The sequence below is a fragment of the Bombina bombina genome, unplaced genomic scaffold (genome assembly GCF_027579735.1).
Source record: "Bombina bombina isolate aBomBom1 unplaced genomic scaffold, aBomBom1.pri scaffold_593, whole genome shotgun sequence".
NCBI lineage: Eukaryota > Metazoa > Chordata > Amphibia > Anura > Bombinatoridae > Bombina > Bombina bombina.
The window spans coordinates 280,261-298,450 of NW_026511755.1; the positions used below are offsets into that span (position 1 = coordinate 280,261).

At 39.0% G+C, this 18,190-nt stretch overlaps 1 protein-coding gene across 1 annotated transcript in view; it reads left to right on the top strand.

The window, feature by feature from the left end:
- LOC128643934 (probable sodium-coupled neutral amino acid transporter 6) overlaps positions 1-17,273 on the top strand; it is a gene marked incomplete at its 3' end in the record, with an annotated part of 180,931 nt that extends 163,658 nt beyond the window's left edge. The window contains exons 13-15 of the mRNA XM_053696701.1: positions 8,202-8,326; positions 16,954-17,098; positions 17,179-17,273. Coding sequence (XP_053552676.1) covers positions 8,202-8,326; positions 16,954-17,098; positions 17,179-17,273 — 365 coding nt within the window. The remainder of the gene's footprint in view (positions 1-8,201; positions 8,327-16,953; positions 17,099-17,178) is intronic.
- Positions 17,274-18,190: the final 917 nt, after the last annotated feature.

Sequence of the window (18,190 nt, forward strand, 5' to 3'; positions counted from 1 at the left end):
TTTTCCGCTCCTTCTATAGTAAGATACAGGGCATCTCATTATCACAGGTGTGTTTATACATTTTAATTTGTTCAATTATTTTTATAAAATGTAAAACATTAAATAATTTATTTTGTCCTCTATTCTTGTAATTGATTTTAGAAAATTATGTTTCTTTCATGTAATTGGCAAGAGTCCATGAGCTAGTGACATATGGGATAAACAATCCTACCAGGAGGGGCAAAGTTTCCCAAACCTCAAAATGCCTATAAATACACCCCTCACCACACCCACAATTCAATTTTACAAACTTTGCCTCCTATGGAGGTGGTGAAGTAAGTTTGTGCTAAGATTTCTACGTTGATATGCGCTTCTCAGCATTTTGAACCCCGTTTCCTCTCAGAGTACAGTGAATGTCAGAGGGATGTGAAGGGAGTATCACCTATTGAATGCAATGGTTTTCCTCACGTGGGAAATCTATTTAATAGGTTCTCTGTTATCGGTCGTAGAGATTCATCTCCTACCTCCCTTTTCAGATCGACAATATACTCTCATATTCCATTACCTCTACTGATAACCGTTTCAGTACTGGTTTGGCTATCTGCTATATGTGGATGGGAGTCTTTTGGTAAGTATGTTTTCATTACTTAAGACACTCTCAGCTATGGTTTGGCACTTTATGTATTTATATTAAGTTCTAAATATATGTATTGTACTTATATTTGCCATGATTCAGGTTTTCAGTATATTTCCTTTTGCAGACTGTCAGTTTCATATCTGGGAAATGTTTTTTTCTGAAAATTTTTCTTACCTGGGGTATAGTCTCTTTTTCAAATTGACTGTCTTTTAAAATTCACGGGCAGAATTAGGCTTGTGAGGGTGCAAAATTCCAGAGTTCATTTCGTCATTCTTGGCGCAAGATTTTTTTTGGCGCAAAGTTATGTTCGTTGACGCAAATTCGTCATTTCCGGCGTCTTAGTTGACGCTGAGTCCTTTCACAAGGTTGCGTCATCTATGATGCGAGTGTGTCGTTTCCAGACTTTTTTGGAGCCAAAAAATATTTTTCTGTTTGTTGTGCATCATACTTGGCGCCAAATATTTTCATTATTTAAGACCCCATTCCTATTTGCCTCCTGCCTTTTTTCTATGTCAGAGGGCTATGCTGTTTGCATTTTTTCCCTTTCCTGAAACTGCCATATAAGGAAATTTATCATTTTGCTTTATATGTTGTCTTTTTTTTCTCTTACATTTGCAAGATGTCTCAATCTGATCCTGTCTCAGAAATCACTGTTGGAACCCTGTGGCCTGATAACAGTTCTACCAAAGCTAAGTACATTTGTTGTAAACTTGTAAAGATTATATCTCCAGCTGTAGTTTTTAATAGTTGCCATGATAAACTTTTATATGCAGAGAATTTATCCATCCAGTAGTAGTTCATTACCTGTTGCTGTTCCCTCAACATCTAATGCACAAGATATACCTGTGAATTTAAAATAATTTATTTCTGATTCTATTCAGAAGGCTTTGTCTGCCATTCCGCCTTCTAATAAACATAAAAGGTCTTTTAAAACTTCTCATAAGGTTGATGAAATTTCAAATGACCAGCAACATACTGAATTATCCTTCTCTGATGAGGATCTATCTGATTCAGAAGATCCTGCCTCAGATATTGACACTGACAAATCCTCTTATTTATTTAAAATGGAGTATATTCGTTCTTTGTTAAAAGAAGTGTTGATTATATTAGATATGGAGGAAACTAGTCCTCTTGATATTAACCCTTTAAGGACACAGCTTTCCGTTTGCTCAATTGTTTTATGACGGAAAAATTCCGTCATATGTCCTTAAGAGGTTAAAACTAGTAAATGTTTAAATTCCATTTATAAACCTCCTGTGGTTATTCCAGAGGTTTTTCCAGTTCCTGATGCTATTTCTGATATGATTTCTAAGGATTGGAATAGGCCTGGTACTTCTTTTATTCCTTCTTCAAGGTTTAAAAAATTGTATCCTTTGCCAGCAGTTAGTTTGGAGTTTTGGGAAAAGATCCCCAAAGTTGATGGGGCTATGTCTACTCTTGCTAAACGTACTACTATTCCTACGGAATATAGTACTTCTTTTAAAGATCCTTTAGATAGGAAACTTGAATCTTCTCTAAGGAAAGCTTATATTCAGGTCATCTTCTTAGACCTGCAGTTTCTTTGGCTGATGTTGCAGCTGCTTCAACTTTTTGGTTGGAAACTTTAGCGCAACAAGTATCGGATCATGATTTGTCTAGCATTGTTACGTTGATTCAACATGCTAATAATTTCATTTGTGATGCCATTTTTGATATTATCAAACTTGATGTTAAATCTATGTCTTTAGCTATTTTAGCTAGAAGAGCTTTGTGGCTCAAATCTTGGAATGCTGATATGACTTCTAAGTCCAGATTGCTATCTCTTTCGTTCCAAGGTAATAAATTATTTGGTTCTCAGTTGGATTCAACAATTTCAACTGTCACTTGGGGGAAGGGATTTTTTTTTTGCCTCAGGATAAAAGACCTAAGGGTAAATCTAAAGCTTCTAACCGTTTTCATTCCTTTCAACAAAATAAGGAACAGAAACCTAATCCTTCCCCCAAGGAATCTGCTTCTAATTGGAAGCCTTCTTCAAATTGGAATAAATCCAAGCCATTTAAGAGATCAAAACCAGCCCCCAAGTCCGCATGAAGGTGTGGCCCTCATTCCAGCTCAGCTGGTAGGGGGCAGATTAAAATTTTTCAAAGATGTTTGGATCAATTTGGTCCAAAATCATTGGATTCAGAGTATTGTCTCTCAGGGGTACAGAATAGGATTCAGAGTAAGACCGCCTGTGAGAAGATTTTTTCTCTCACACATTCCAGCAAACCCAGTAAAGGCTCAGGCTTTCTTGAAGTGTGTTTCAGACCTGGAGTTATCAGGGGTAATAATGCCATTTCCGTTTCAGAAACAGGGTCTGGGGTTTTATTCAAATCTATTCATTGTCCCAAAGAAAGAAAATTCATTCAGACCAGTTTTGGATCTAAAGATTTTGAATCGATATGTAAAAAAAGATGTTTACCTAGACGGTAAAGGTAAGAGGGGCGCTTAGTACATAAGCTGAGGTCCAATAAAATATATATGTGGAGACAATAAATTATTAATCTAAGATATATTATTTATTTATTAATTGGTAAAAAACTAGATACAAATTGTATTAAAACATAAAACATAGATTTAAATTAATACCTGTGTAAAAAATGTGGCCACAAATTAATACACAATATTATAATGAATTGCAATTCATAAAAAATTCTTTAAAAGTGGTTTAATAAACCCGGAGAAGATTAAGGCATTCACTGTGATATAACAGTATGATAAAAGTAGCAGTTCCGTAATTGCCGTCAAAGGAAATGTTTCACTTCAAAAGGAGCCATGTCATTTGAGTATGTGTGCAATGTTCCCAAAAAATATATATATCGGTACTCAAATACTTAAGTTGTGCGATGTTTGAAATAAAAAGTGGCAGTCAGATATGAAAAAAGGATTACCGACCTTTATACAGCCGTATAGCGTAAATTAGCTGCTGATGTTTATTTAAAACTTATGGTCTTTACTGTAGCTTGTCAGAAGCGTGATAATTTACTGATATTTAGCAATATATGAATAAATTTCCTTAGCTTTATGTGATCTATCACCAGGGATAGATGTTTGTATTCCTTGAGTCTATCAAGTAGCAAATAACAGTCGGGTGTATACAACAGCTTACCGGCTTTTTGAGGCAGCCATGACGTGAAGATAGCTAAAGTTGTTTTTAGATGCAGCTTGCGATACTTGAAAATCTTTTGGTCTTTAAAGTATCTCTATATGCCAGCATTGAGATCTGTACACGGTATCCTGAATGTTGGGCTACTGACCTTCTCAGGTTTTAACAGCGGATCCTTTTTTACAAACAGCTGATCCGTTGATACTTTTCCCGGTCTTCACTGTAGCCTATCAGGAACGTGTCTTTTTGCCGGTGATCGCAATATTTAGGTTGATTTTCTTTGCTTTGTGTAATCTATCACCAGGGATAGATATTTGTATTTCCTTGGGTTTGTGGAGTCAAATCTACGCATTTCAGCTCTACATTGAGCCTTTATCAAGATGACTCCATTGTTTCTACTTAGGGAATTTGTATTGTTTACTCTTTGAGTCCCGGTTCATTAACCCCAAAAATGTGATCATACTGGTATCTTTTGGCTCCAGGTTAAACTTTTTAACCCAAACATAGCTAAATATTAACTTATCTATTATGATATTCTCACTTGAATATATTTAATATAAAATAAATAAAACCAGTTTATATCAAAGACAAATATATCTTCATAGTAATCTTGAAAATAAATACATAAATAAATTTTTATTTTTGCACATATATATACACTATTTTGAAAGAAGGTAAAATATATTATATGAGGGTAAAACATATTAAAAGATATAATAAAAAGTATATATATATATATATATATATATATATATATATATATATATATATGTATATATATATATATATATATATTAAAAATATAATATAAATCCAATCAAAATGGTGACTATAAGGACTATTCTGCCTTTTGTTCAGCAAGAGCATTATATGTCCACAATAGACTTACAGGATGCATATCTTCATATTCCGATTCATCCAGATCACTATCAGTTCCTGAGATTCTCATTTCTAGACAAGCATTAACAATTTGTTGCTCTTCCTTTTGGCCTAGCGACAGGTCCAAGAATCTTTTCAAAGGTTCTAGGTGCCCTACTCTCTGTAATCAGAGAGCGGGTATTTTGGTATTTCCTTATTTGGACGATATCTTGGTACTCGCTCAGTCTTTATGTTCTGCAGAATCTAACACGAATCAACTAGTGTTGTTTCTTCGAAGACATGGTTGGAGGATCAATTTACCAAAAAGTTCTTTGATTCCTCAGACAAAGGTAACCTTTTTAGGTTTCCAGATAGATTCAGTGTCCATGACTTTGTCTCTAACAGACAAGAGATGTTTGAAATTGGTTGCAGCCTTTCGGAACCTTCAGTCTCAGTCATTCTCTTCAGTAGCTATGTGCATGGAAGTTTTAGGTCTCATGACTGCAGCATCGATCCCCTTTGCTCGTTTTCATATGAGACCTCTCCATCTTTGTATGCTGAACCAATGGTGCAGGGATTATACAAGGATATCACAATTAATATCCTTAAATCCCAATGTTAGACTTTCTCTGACTTGGTGGTTAGATCACCATTGTATAATTTTAGGGGCCTCTTTCGTTCGTCCAACCTGAACTGTGATCACAAAAGATGCGAGTCTTTCAGGTTGGGGAGCTGTTTGGGGATCTTTGACAGCACAAGGGGTTTGGAAATCTCAAGAGGCAAGATTACCAATCAATATTTTGGAACTCCGTGCGATTCTCAGGGCTCTTCAGTTTTGGCCTCTGTTGAAGAGAGATCCGTTCATTTGTTTTTAGACAGACAATATCACAACTGTGGCATATGTCAATCAACAGGGTGGGACTCACAGTCCTCAGGCTATGAAAGAAGTATCTTGGATACTTGTTTGGGCAGAATTCAGCTCCTGTCTAATTTCTGCGGTTCATATCCCAGGTATAGACAATTGGGAAGCGGATTACCTCGGTCGTCAGATTTTACATCTGGGAGAATGGTCTCTCCACCCAGATGTGTTTTCTCAAATTGTTTAGATGTGGGGGCTTCCAGAAATAGATCTGATGGCATCTCATCTAAACAAAGAACTTCCCAGGTACCTGTCCAGGTCCAGGGATCCTCAGGCGGAAGCAGTGGATGCATTGAAACTTCCTTGGTGTTATCAACCTGCTTATATTTTCCCGCCTCTAGTTCTTATTCAAAGAGTGATCTCCAAAATCATCATGGAGCAATCGTTTTTGCTGCTGGTGGCTCCAGCATGGCCTCACAGGTTTTGGAATGCGGATCTTGTTCGGATGTCCAGTTGCCAAACTTGGCCACTTCCATTAAGGCCAGACCTTCTATATCAAGGTCCGTTTTTCCATCAGGATCTCAAATCATTAAATTTGAAGGTATGGAAATTGAACGCTTAGTGCTTAGTCATAGAGGTTTCTCTGACTCAGTGATTAATACTATGTTGCAGGCTCATAAATCTGTTTCTAGAAGACTTACATTTCATGGTGTTATTCTCATAAATTCTCTTGGCATTCTTTTAGAATTCCTAGAATTTTACAGTTTCTTCAGGATGGTTTAGATAAATGTTTGTCTGCAAGTTCCTTGAAAGGACAAATCTCTGCTCTTTCTGTTTTATTTCACAGAAAGATTGCTAAACTTCCTGATATTCATTGTTTTGTGCAGGCTTTGGTTCATGCTCATGGACTCTTGCCAATATGAAAGAAATTAATTTATCGGGTAAGTTCTTACATAAATTATGTTTTTTCCCAATTCCTAGGAGTGCAAACTGTAAATTGCATAAGCCTAACTCTGCTACAAATCTGTGCACAATTGGTCTCAGCAGAGGTGGTAAAATAAGATGTGACACAACAATACCTGTTTTGCTAACAAAGGAGTCAACCACAAAAGCCTATCCAGTAATTTTGAAAAAAGTCTGAATTGGCTTCTCCAAGCTAGGCAAGTATTGGGTGGGGTTTGATTATTTGAAAACACTTGCAGCAAGAAAAGTGTTAATTTACTTTTATATGCTATATAAGACAAAATAAACGTCTTGTAATTACTTGTCGTCTAGTTCTAGCCTTTCTATTTTTATCTATATTTTAAAACAATAAAAATTCTATTGTAGACTGTCCTTTTAAAGAGACAGTCTACACCAGAATATTTATTGTTTAAAAAGATATATAATCCCTTTTTCACCCATTCCCCATTTCTGCATAACCAACACGGTTATATTAATATACTTATTACCTCTGTGATTACCTTGTGTCTAAGCCTCTGCAGACGGCCCCCTGATCACATGACTTTTTATTTATTATCTGTTCACTTGCGTTTTAGCCAGTTAGTGCTGTGTTGTGCTGACTCTTAAATAACTCGACGAGCGTGAGCACAATGTTATCAATATGTCATGAACTAGCAGTCTCCTGTTGTGAAAAACAAATAAAAAAATCATGTGATAAGAGGCTGTCTGAAGTGGCTTAGAAACAGGCAGAAATTTAGAGGTTTAAATGTTATAAAATATATTAACCACTTAAGGACTGGACATTTCAGACTAAAACTTCCCCAAAAGACCAGAGCATTTTTGCCATCACTCCATTTAAACAGAAATAGAACCTTGGGGTTTTTTTATGTGCCTATTAAAGGGCCACTAAACCCAAAATCTTTCTTTCATGATTCAGATAGAGAATAGAAATTTAAACAACATTACAATTTACTTCCATAATTTATTTTGCTTCATTTTTTAAATATCCTTATTTGAAGAAAAAGCAATGCACATGGTGAGCCAATCACATGATGCTTCTATGTGCAGCAACCAATCAGCAGCTAGTGAGCATATCTAGATATGCTTTTCATCAAAGAATATCAAGAGAATAAAACAAATTAGATAATATAAGTAAATTAGAAAGATGTTTAAAATTGCATTCTCTTTCGAAATCATAAAAGAAAAAATGTGGCTGGAATGTCCCTTTAATACTATATCTAGGCCCATTTTGGTATATTTCATGCTACCATTTCACCGCCAAATGCTATCAAATACAATTTTTTTTTAACTTTTCACAGACTTTAGGTTTCTCCCTGAAATTATTTACAAACAGCTTGTGCAATCATGACACAAATGGTTGTAAAAGCTTATCTAGGATCCCCTTTGTTTAGAAATAGCAGAGATATATCCCTCCTAGATCGATTTCCTAACCTGTAATCCCACCTCCACTGTATGATCCTCCTCTCCCTCCCTCCCCCCCTCCCTGCCGCTCTCAGAGTTTTTTTTCTGTAGCGTAGCGTTCCCTCCCGTCCACCTGTCAACCCCCTACAGTGATGGGCCACCAACCCGCCTTACCCTCCCACGCCACCAACGATCAGCACCACAGCTGCCCGTTGCAGAGAGGGACACAAAGTGTGGGTGTGTACACAGTGATAAAATTATGAGATCTGATTTTACCTGTGGTCTGTAGCCTCCTGGTGCATGTAAATATACCTATATCCATCGTTATACCATTTGTTGACCTTATAGTAATGTAATGTTTTGTTTTGTTTTTTTTATAGACAAAGTGGGCTCTGAACTGCTGCAGACCTACAGCCAGTACCTACCTAAAGACAATCTCATTGTGACAGTCAGACTCTTCATATTGCTTGCTGTTCTCTTGACTGTCCCTCTCATACACTTTCCTGTAAGTAAAAAAAAAATGTACTTTAGTTCATTGATTACCGGCCTTGCTATGACAATGACCAGGTGGCTACAGGCTAGACCCCTAAATACATGCTATTCCAAATTTGTGTTAATTAAGGAACCATTTAATACAGTAGAATTGAATTTAAAAAAATACTTAATAAAAAGAAAATGCAGTAGAACTTAGTCTGAATTTTAAATATGAAGTAGATTTTTTTCTGACAAATTTCCTTCCCACTATATCATGTGAGAGACATCAGCCAATCACAAAATGCATATACTTATATATACTGTGAACTCTTGCACATGCTCAGTAGGAGCTGGTGACTCGGATAGTGGGGATATAAATGATTGTGCACATTTTGATAATGGACGTCAACTGGGAAGTTGTTTACAATTGTGTGCTCTATCTGAATCACAAAAGTTTAATTTTGACTTTATTGTTCAATTAATTATAGATCAATACTCTAACCCTTTGACTGTCAGGAGAGTTCTGAAGCATATTCGCATATATTGTACTCTTTTATGTTTTCTGGGTTATAAAAAAAATGCTGCTGGCTTTGCAGGATTCTAAAGTCGGTGAAGTTCAGTTCACCAACAAGGTGCTCTATCTACTACACTGTTTAGACAGCAGTTTTCCATTTTTTATGGCATCACTAAGAGAAGCAATCTCTTGGTCCGTAACATACACAGGCAAAATGTGTTGATACACATGTTTAAACCTTGCATAAAAATTGACTTTTATTCTCAATACAATTTCTAATTTTCAAACTTCTAAATTCTCTAGTTTTATATCATATATTTTTTATATGAAAAAGGGTCTAGGCTTCCTTTTTTGTTAATAAATCTATATTTAGGGGTCATATAACCAATTTAGAATCTTATGTGGCCTTTCTGTCTACATCTGTCTTGTCTACATCTACATTGTCTGAGCCGGTACCCAAAACAATGCATACGCCGAATCTCAAAAATAAATCTGATTGGTGCAAAAATGGAAATGCCTGCCTAATTTTATATAGCTCTAAAGTAACATAGTTTAAAGCTGGTCTTCAATATTTGATATCAATATAACCCAATGTTAATTTAAAATTGATCTTAAATAACTTGTTAATGTAGCCTGTTAATATAAAATTTGTTAATTTAGAATTAAAAATGCAGTTTGCACTTGTGTGTGGTTTTACATTTGTTTTTTTTTAATTTCCAAAATTATTAGGAAGGTTTCTCTTTAATTTGGTTTAGTTTTGCCATAGCCTTATCTATAAATTCACCTGTCTCTCTACATTCATAAAAAATACAAAAACTGAGGGATTAATTCCAATCTTTCTGATATTGGCTCCCAATAACTCACTTTCAGCCAAGATGGGCAGCATGTTTTTCAAGTGATTACAATACAAAGTGGATACCAGCCGCTACTGAAAAAGTTTACAATAGAAAAGTTCCAGAAAATGTGTTTTTGGTTGATAAGTACTTAAACTGACATATACAAACGTTCTTTTATAGCTATTAATGTACATTACAGTTTTGTTTTTTTATTAACCTCTTTGTACAGTGTGTAAGGGAAATACACATTGCCTATTGCAATGCGATTCCATCCTGTTAACTGGTAAACAGTATGAATGCCGTTTGTAAATAGGGATGATGGGTATACTGGCGAGTTTTTAATTGTATTGTTTTTTTTTCAACATTTCCAAATTTTCATTGAGAAAGCATTGTTTACATTTCTCCAACATTGGTGTGTCCGGTCCACGGCGTCATCCATAACTTATGGGAATATTCTCTTCCCCAACAGGAAATGGCAAAGAGCACAGCAAAAGCTGTCCATATAGTCTCTCCCAGGTTCCACCCCCCCCAGTCATTCTCTTTGCCGCTCTGAACAAGTAGCATCTCCACGGAGATGGTGAAGAGTATGTGGTGTTTAGTTGTAGTTTTTTATTCTTCTATCAAGAGTTTGTTATTTTAAAATAGTGCTGGTATGTACTATTTACTCTGAAACAGAAAGAGATGAAGAGTTCTGTTTATAAGAGGAGTATGATTTTAGCAGCAGTAACTAAAATCGATTGCTGTTCCCACACAGGACTGTTGAGCTGAGAGAACTTCAGTTGGGGGGAACAGTTTGCAGACTTTTCTGCTCAAGGTATGACTAGCCATTTTTCTAACAAGACTGTGTAATGCTGGAAGGCTGTCATTTTTCCCTCATGGGGATCGGTAAGCCATTTTCTTAGTCTCAAACAGAATAAAGGGCTTATTATGGGCTATAAACTGGTAGACACTTTTATGGGCTAAATTGATTGCTTTATTTAGGTATTATATGCAGTTTGAAGTTGAATTTCACACTTTTATAACTTTAGGGAACGTTTTTTTGCGGCAGGCACTTGTTAAGACACCTTCCCAGTCAGGAAGGGCCTTTCTCTGTAGTAGGCAGAGCCTCATTTTCGCGCCATTACTGCGCAGTTACTTTTGAGAACAGTACTTGCAGCTGCATGTGTGAGGGTCTGGAATTCACTGAAAAAGTTCCTAGAAGGCTTCATTTGGTATCGTATACCCCCCTGGGATTGGTGAAGTCGCAGCAAAGGCTGAGGCTGGGACTGTAAGGGGTTAAAATTGTAAACGGCTCCGGTTTCCACATTTTAAGGGTTAACAGCTTGAAATTTGGGGTGCAATACTTTGAATGCATTAGGACACTGTGGTGAAAATTTGGTAAAGATTGGATAATTCCTTCATAGTTTTTCACATATTCAGTAATAAAGTGTGCCCTGTTTAAAATTTAAAGAGACAGTAACGGTTTTGTTTTAAAACGGTTTTTGTGCTTTATTAACCAGTTTAAGCCTGTTTAACATGTCTGTGCCTTCAGATAGATCATGTTCTGTATGTATGGAAGCCAATGTGACTCCCCCTTCAAATATGTGTGATAATTGTGCCATAGCGTCCAAACAAAGTAAGGACAGTACTGTCACAAATAGTAAAGTTGCCCAAGATGATTCCTCAGATGAAGGAAGTAGACATAGTTCTACATCATCTCCTTCTGTGTCTACACCAGTTTTGCCCACGCAGGAGACCCCTAGTACTTCTAGCGCGCCAATGCATGTTACTATGCAACAATTGACGGCAGTGATGGATAACTCCATAGCTAATATTTTATCCAAAATGCCAGCATTTCAGAGAAAGCGCGATTGCTCTGTTTTAAACACTATAGAGCAGGAGGGCGCTGATGATAATTTTTCTGTCATACCCTCACACCAATCTGAAGTGGCAATGAGGGAGGTTTTGTCAGATGGGGAAATTTCTGATACAGGAAGAATTTCTCAGCAGGCAGAACCTGATGTTGTGACATTTAAATTTAAATTAGAGCATCTCCGCGCTTTACTTAAGGAGGTGCTATCTACTCTGGATGATTGTGACAATCTGGTCATCCCAGAAAAATTGTGCAAGATGGACAAGTTCCTTGAGGTCCCGGTGCACCCTGATGCTTTTCCGATTCCCAAACGGGTGGCGGACATAGTGAATAAGGAGTGGGAGAAGCCAGGCATACCTTTTGTCCCTCCTCCTATATTCAAGAAATTATTCCCTATGGTCGACCCCAGAAAAGACTTATGGCAAACAGTCCCTAAGGTCGAGGGGGCGGTTTCTACACTAGCCAAACGCACGACCATTCCTATTGAGGACAATTGTGCTTTCAAAGATCCTATGGATAAAAAATTGGAGGGTTTGCTTAAAAAGATTTTTGTACAGCAAGGTTACCTCCTTCAACCTATTTCGTGTATTATTCCTGTCACTACGGCGGCGTGGTTCTGGTTCGAAGAACTAGAAAAGTCGCTCAGTAGGGAGACTCTGTATGAGGAAGTCATGGACAGAATTCATCAAATGGGCGGAGGATCACTCCTGCCACCTATCTGCAATCCACATCCCAGGAGTAGACAACTGGGAGGCGGATTATCTTAGTCGTCAGACTTTCCATCCGGGGGGAGTGGGAACTTCACCCGGAGGTGTTTGCCCAGTTGACTCAATTATGGGGCATTCCAGACATGGATCTGATGGCGTCTCGTCAGAACTTCAAGGTTCCTTGCTACGGGTCCAGATCCAGGGATCCCAAGGCGACTCTAGTGGATGCATTAGGGGCCCCTTGGTCCTTCAACCTAGCTTATGCGTTTCCACCGTTCCCTCTCCTTCCCAGGCTGGTAGCCAGGATCAAACAGGAGAAGGCCTCGGTGATTCTGATAGCTCCTGCGTGGCCACGCAGGACTTGGTATGCAGACCTGGTGAATATGTCATCGGCTCCACCATGGAAGCTACCTTTGAGACAGGATCTTCTAGTACAAGGTCCATTCGAACATCCAAATCTAGTTTCTCTGCAGCTGACTGCTTGGAAATTGAACGCTTGATTTTATCCAAGCGCGGGTTTTCGGATTCAGTGATAGATACTCTGGTCCAAGCCAGAAAACCTGTGACTAGAAAGATTTACCATAAAATATGGAAAAGATATATCTGTTGGTGTGAATCCAAGGGATTCTCATGGAGTAAGATTAAAATTCCCAGGATCCTCTCCTTTCTCCAAGAGGGTTTGGATAAGGGATTGTCAGCGAGTTCTCTAAAAGGACAGATTTCTGCTCTATCTGTCTTGTTACACAAACGACTGGCAGCTGTGCCAGATGTTCAAGCTTTTGTACAGGCTTTGGTCAGGATCAAGCCTGTTTACAGACCTTTGACTCCTCCCTGGAGTCTAAATTTAGTTCTTTCAGTTCTTCAAGGGGTTCCGTTTGAACCCTTACATTCCATAGATATCAAGTTATTATCTTGGAAAGTTCTGTTTTTGGTTGCTATTTCTTCTGCTAGAAGAGTTTCTGAATTATCTGCTTTGCAGTGTGATCCACCCAATCTGGTGTTTCATTCAGATAAGGTGGTTTTGCGTACCAAGCCTAGTTTTCTTCCAAAAGTTGTTTCCAACAAGAATATTAACCAGGAAATAGTTGTTCCTTCTTTGTGTCTGAATCCAGTTTCAAAGAAGGAACGTTTGTTACACAATTTAGATGTAGTTCGTGCTTTAAAGTTCTATTTAGAAGCAACAAAGGATTTCAGACAAACTTCTTCTTTGTTTGTCGTTTATTCCGGTAAGAGGAGAGGACAAAAAGCTACTGCTACGTCTCTTTCTTTCTGGCTGAAAAGCATCATCCGATTGGCTTATGAGACTGCCGGACGGCAGCCTCCTGAACGAATCACAGCTCACTCTACCAGGGCTGTGGCTTCCACATGGGCCTTTAAGAACGAGGCTTCTGTTGATCAGATATGTAAGGCAGCGACTTGGTCTTCTCTGCACACTTTTGCCAAATTCTACAAATTTGATACTTTTGCTTCTTCGGAGGCTATTTTTGGGAGAAAGGTTTTGCAAGCCGTGGTGCCTTCTGTTTAGGTAACCTGATTTGCTCCCTCCCTTCATCCGTGTCCTAAAGCTTTGGTATTGGTTCCCACAAGTTATGGATGACGCCGTGGACCGGACACACCAATGTTGGAGAAAACAGAATTTATGCTTACCTGATAAATTACTTTCTCCAACGGTGTGTCCGGTCCACGGCCCGCCCTGGTTTTTTAATCAGGTTTGAAAAATGTCTTTCTCTATACACTACAGTCACCACGGCACCCTATAGTTTCTCCTTTTTTTCTCCTAACCGTCGGTCGAATGACTGGGGGGGCGGAGCCTGGGAGGGACTATATGGACAGCTTTTGCTGTGCTCTTTGCCATTTCCTGTTGGGGAAGAGAATATTCCCACAAGTTATGGATGACGCCGTGGACCGGACACACCGTTGGAGAAAGTAGTTTATCAGGTAAGCATAAATTCTGTTTTTGTTGAGATATACATCTGAAATCAAGAAGAACACTACATGTTTCTATTAGAAGTGGCCGCTTCTTATCTCACCTTCTAAAGCGGGATTTTAACAGTTCTAACACTTTAAACCATGAACCTGTAGCATAGCTGCAAAAATGTTGTGCAAACAGTATAATGCCTTTCTGACCGGGCTTTCAAACGGGAAAGTGTCTTCCTAACCAGGCATTCAAATGGGAAAGTGCCTTCCTGACAGGGCTTTCAAACGGGAAAATGCCTTTCTGACTGCGCTTTCTAACAGGATATCACTTTTGTGACCGGGCTTTCAAATAGGAATGTGCCTTTGTACACAGGCTTTGAAACAGGAAAGTACCTTCCTGACTGGGCTATCAACTGGGAAAGTGCCTTCCTAACCAAGCTTTCAAACGGAAATCACCGTAGGAATGTGTCTTTGTGTCCTGGCTTTCAAATGGTAAAGTGCCTTCATGACCGGGCTTTCAAACGGTAAAGTGCCTTCATGACCAGGCTTTAAAATGGGATATTACCTTCATGACCAGGCCTTCAAACGGGAAATCACCTTACGAATGTGCCTTTCTGTCCTGGCTTTCAAATGGGAATATGCCTTTGTGACTGGCTTTCAAACAGGAAAGTGCCTTCATGACCAGGCTTTCAAACGGGAAAGTGCCTTTCTGACTGGGCTTTCAAATGGGATATCACCTTCATGACCAGGCCTTCAAGCGGGAAAGTGCCTTCCTGACCGGGCTTTCAAATGGGAATGCGTCTTTGTGACTAGACTTTCAAATGGGAAAGTGCCTCCGTGACCGGGCTTTCAAATGGGAAAGTGCCTTCCTGACCAGCCTTTCAAACAGAAAAGTTCCTTCCTGACCAACCTTTCAAACAGAAAAGTGCCTTCCCGACCAGACTTTCAGACTTGAAAGTGCCTTCCTGTCTGTGTTTTCAAACATGAAAATGCCTTCCTGACCAGGCTTTCAAATGGGAAAGTGCCTTCCTGACCAGGCTTTCAAACGGATATCATCTTTGTGACCAGGCTTTCAAACAGGATATCACCCTTCTCTGTGTGTTTCTGCTTTTCCTCATTCATCTCTCACATCCTCCTCTTTGTGTTTCTGCTGTTCCTCATTCATCTCTCACACCCTCCCCTGTGTGTTTCTGCTGTTCCTCATTCATCTCTCACACCCTCCCCTGTGTGTTTCTGCTGTTCCTTATTCATCTCTCACACCCTCCTCTGTGTGTTACTGCTTTTCCTCATTCATCTCTCACACCCTCCTCTTGGTGTTTCTGCTGTTCCTCGTTCATCTCTCACACCCTCCTCTTTGTGTTTCTGCTGTTCCTCATTCATCTCTCACACCCTCCTCTGTGTTTCTGCTGTTCCCCATTCATCTCTCACACCCTCATCTATGTGTTTCTGCTGTTCCTCATTCATGTCTCACACCCTCCTGTATATGTGTCTGCTGTTTCTCATTCATCTCTCACACCCTCCTGTATATGTGTCTGTTGTTTCTCATTCATCTCTCACACCCTCCTGTATATGTGTCTGCTGTTTCTCATTCATCTCTCACACCCTCCTGTATATGTGTCTGCTGTTTCTCATTCTTCTCTCACACCCTCCTGTATACGTGTCTGCTGTTTCTCATTCTTCTCTCACACCCTCCTGTATATGTGTCTGCTGTTTCTTGTTCATCTCTCACACCCTCCTGTATACGTGTCTGCTGTTTCTCATTCATCTCTCACACCCTCCTGTATATGTGTCTGCTGTTCCTTGTTCATCTCTCACACCCTCCTGTATATGTGTCTGCTGTTTCTCATTCATCTCTCACACCCTCCTGTATATGTGTCTGTTGTTTCTCATTCATCTCTCACACCCTCCTGTATATGTGTCTGCTGTTTCTCATTCTTCTCTCACACCCTCCTGTATATGTGTCTGCTGTTTCTCATTCTTCTCTCACACCCTCCTGTATATGTGTCTGCTGTTTCTCATTCATCTCTCACACCCTCCTGTATATGTGTCTGTTGTTTCTCATTCTTCTCTCACACCCTCCTGTATATGTGTCTGCTGTTTCTCATTCTTCTCTCACACCCTCCTGTATATGGGTCTGCTGTTTCTCATTCATCTCTCACACCCTCCTGTATATGTGTCTGCTGTTCCTCATTCATCTCTCACACCCTCCTGTATATGTGTCTGCTGTTTCTTGTTCATCTCTCACACCCTCCTGTATATGTGTCTGCTGTTTCTTGTTCATCTCTCACACCCTCCTGTATATGTGTCTGCTGTTTCTCATTCTTCTCTCACACCCTCCTGTATATGTGTCTGCTGTTTCTCATTCTTCTCTCACACCCTCCTGTATATGTGTCTGCTGTTTCTCATTCTTCTCTCACACCCTCCTGTATATGTGTCTGCTGTTTCTCATTCTTCTCTCACACCCTCCTGTATATGGGTCTGCTGTTCCTCATTCATCTCTCACACTCTCCTGTATACGTGTCTGCTGTTTCTCATTCATCTCTCACACCCTCCTGTATATGTGTCTGCTGTTTCTCATTCATCTCTCACACCCTCCTGTATATGTGTCTGCTGTTTCTCATTCATCTCTCACACCCTCCTGTAAATGTGTCTGCTGTTTCTCATTCATCTCTCACACCCTCCTGTATATGTGTCTGCTGTTTCTCGTTCATCTCTCACACCCTCCTGTATATGTGTCTGCTGTTTCTCATTCTTCTCTCACACCCTCCTGTATATGTGTCTGCTGTTTCTCATTCTTCTCTCACACCTTCATATTGTGTTTTCTTATTTTAGGCACGGAAAGCATTCATGCTGCTGTTTTTCTCCAGTTCAAGAATTTCTTACTTGCGTCACATTTTGGTAACATTGGGACTAAATATAATAATTGTGGTGCTTGCGATATATGTGCCGGACATAAGCAACGTATTCGGTGTGGTGGGTAAGTTGGTGATACAGTATCTGTGTAATTTTATTGTACAATGAAATTCCTGTAAAAAAACATCTTCCATTCCTACTTAGGATCCACAACATCAACCTGTCTCCTGTTTGTGTTTCCTGGGCTCTTCTATGTCAAGCTAAGCACAGAGGATTGTTTATCACGTCAGAAGCTTGGGGTATGTGACGGCTGATTATTTCAGTCGGGTTAACTCACAATGTATTTGTTGATGACTGTACATGATCTGATTACAAGGGGCATTGGACCCAGTAAAATGTTAAAGGGACAGTCTACTTGAAAATTATTATAATATACTTTTTACCTCTATGATTACCTTGTATCTAACCCTCTGCAGGCTGCCCCTTATCTCAGTTCTTTTTACAATCTTGCATTTTAGCCAATCAGTGCTGGTTCTTGTATAACCATTATCATTCTCCACAGGAGTGAGCACAATGCTATCTACATAGCACACATGAACTAACACTTGTCTGGCTCTAGTTCACAGGAGTGAGCTCAATGTTATCTATATGACACACATGAACTAGCACTGTCTGGCTGTAGTGCATGGGAGTGAGCACAGTGTTATCTATATGACACATGAACTAGCACTGTCTGGCTGTAGTGTAAGGGAGTGAGCACAATGTTATCTATATGACGCACATGAACTAGCACTGTCTGGCTGTAGTGTAAGGGAGTGAGCATAATGTTATCTATATGGCACACATGAACTAGCACTGTCTGGCTGTAGTGTAAGGGAGTGAGCATAATGTTATCTATATGGCACACATGAACTAGCACTATCAAGCTCTTTTGCAAGATTGTAAAAGCTAATAAAAAGCACTGAGACAAGGGGCAGTCTGCAGGGGCTTAGAAGCAGGCTAACATACAGGTAAAAAGTATATTAACATAATGATGTTGGTTGTGCAAAGCTGGGGAATGGTAAGTAAATGTGTTATCTATCTTTTTAAACAATAAAAAAGTAGTCTGTCCCTTTAATTATGTTTTGCTAAAAACATTTTTGTAATGTACCCTTTTTATTGATATTTTCTGCTTTTCCTGTAATTTAACATAGAGCATAGAGTGTAGCATTCAGAA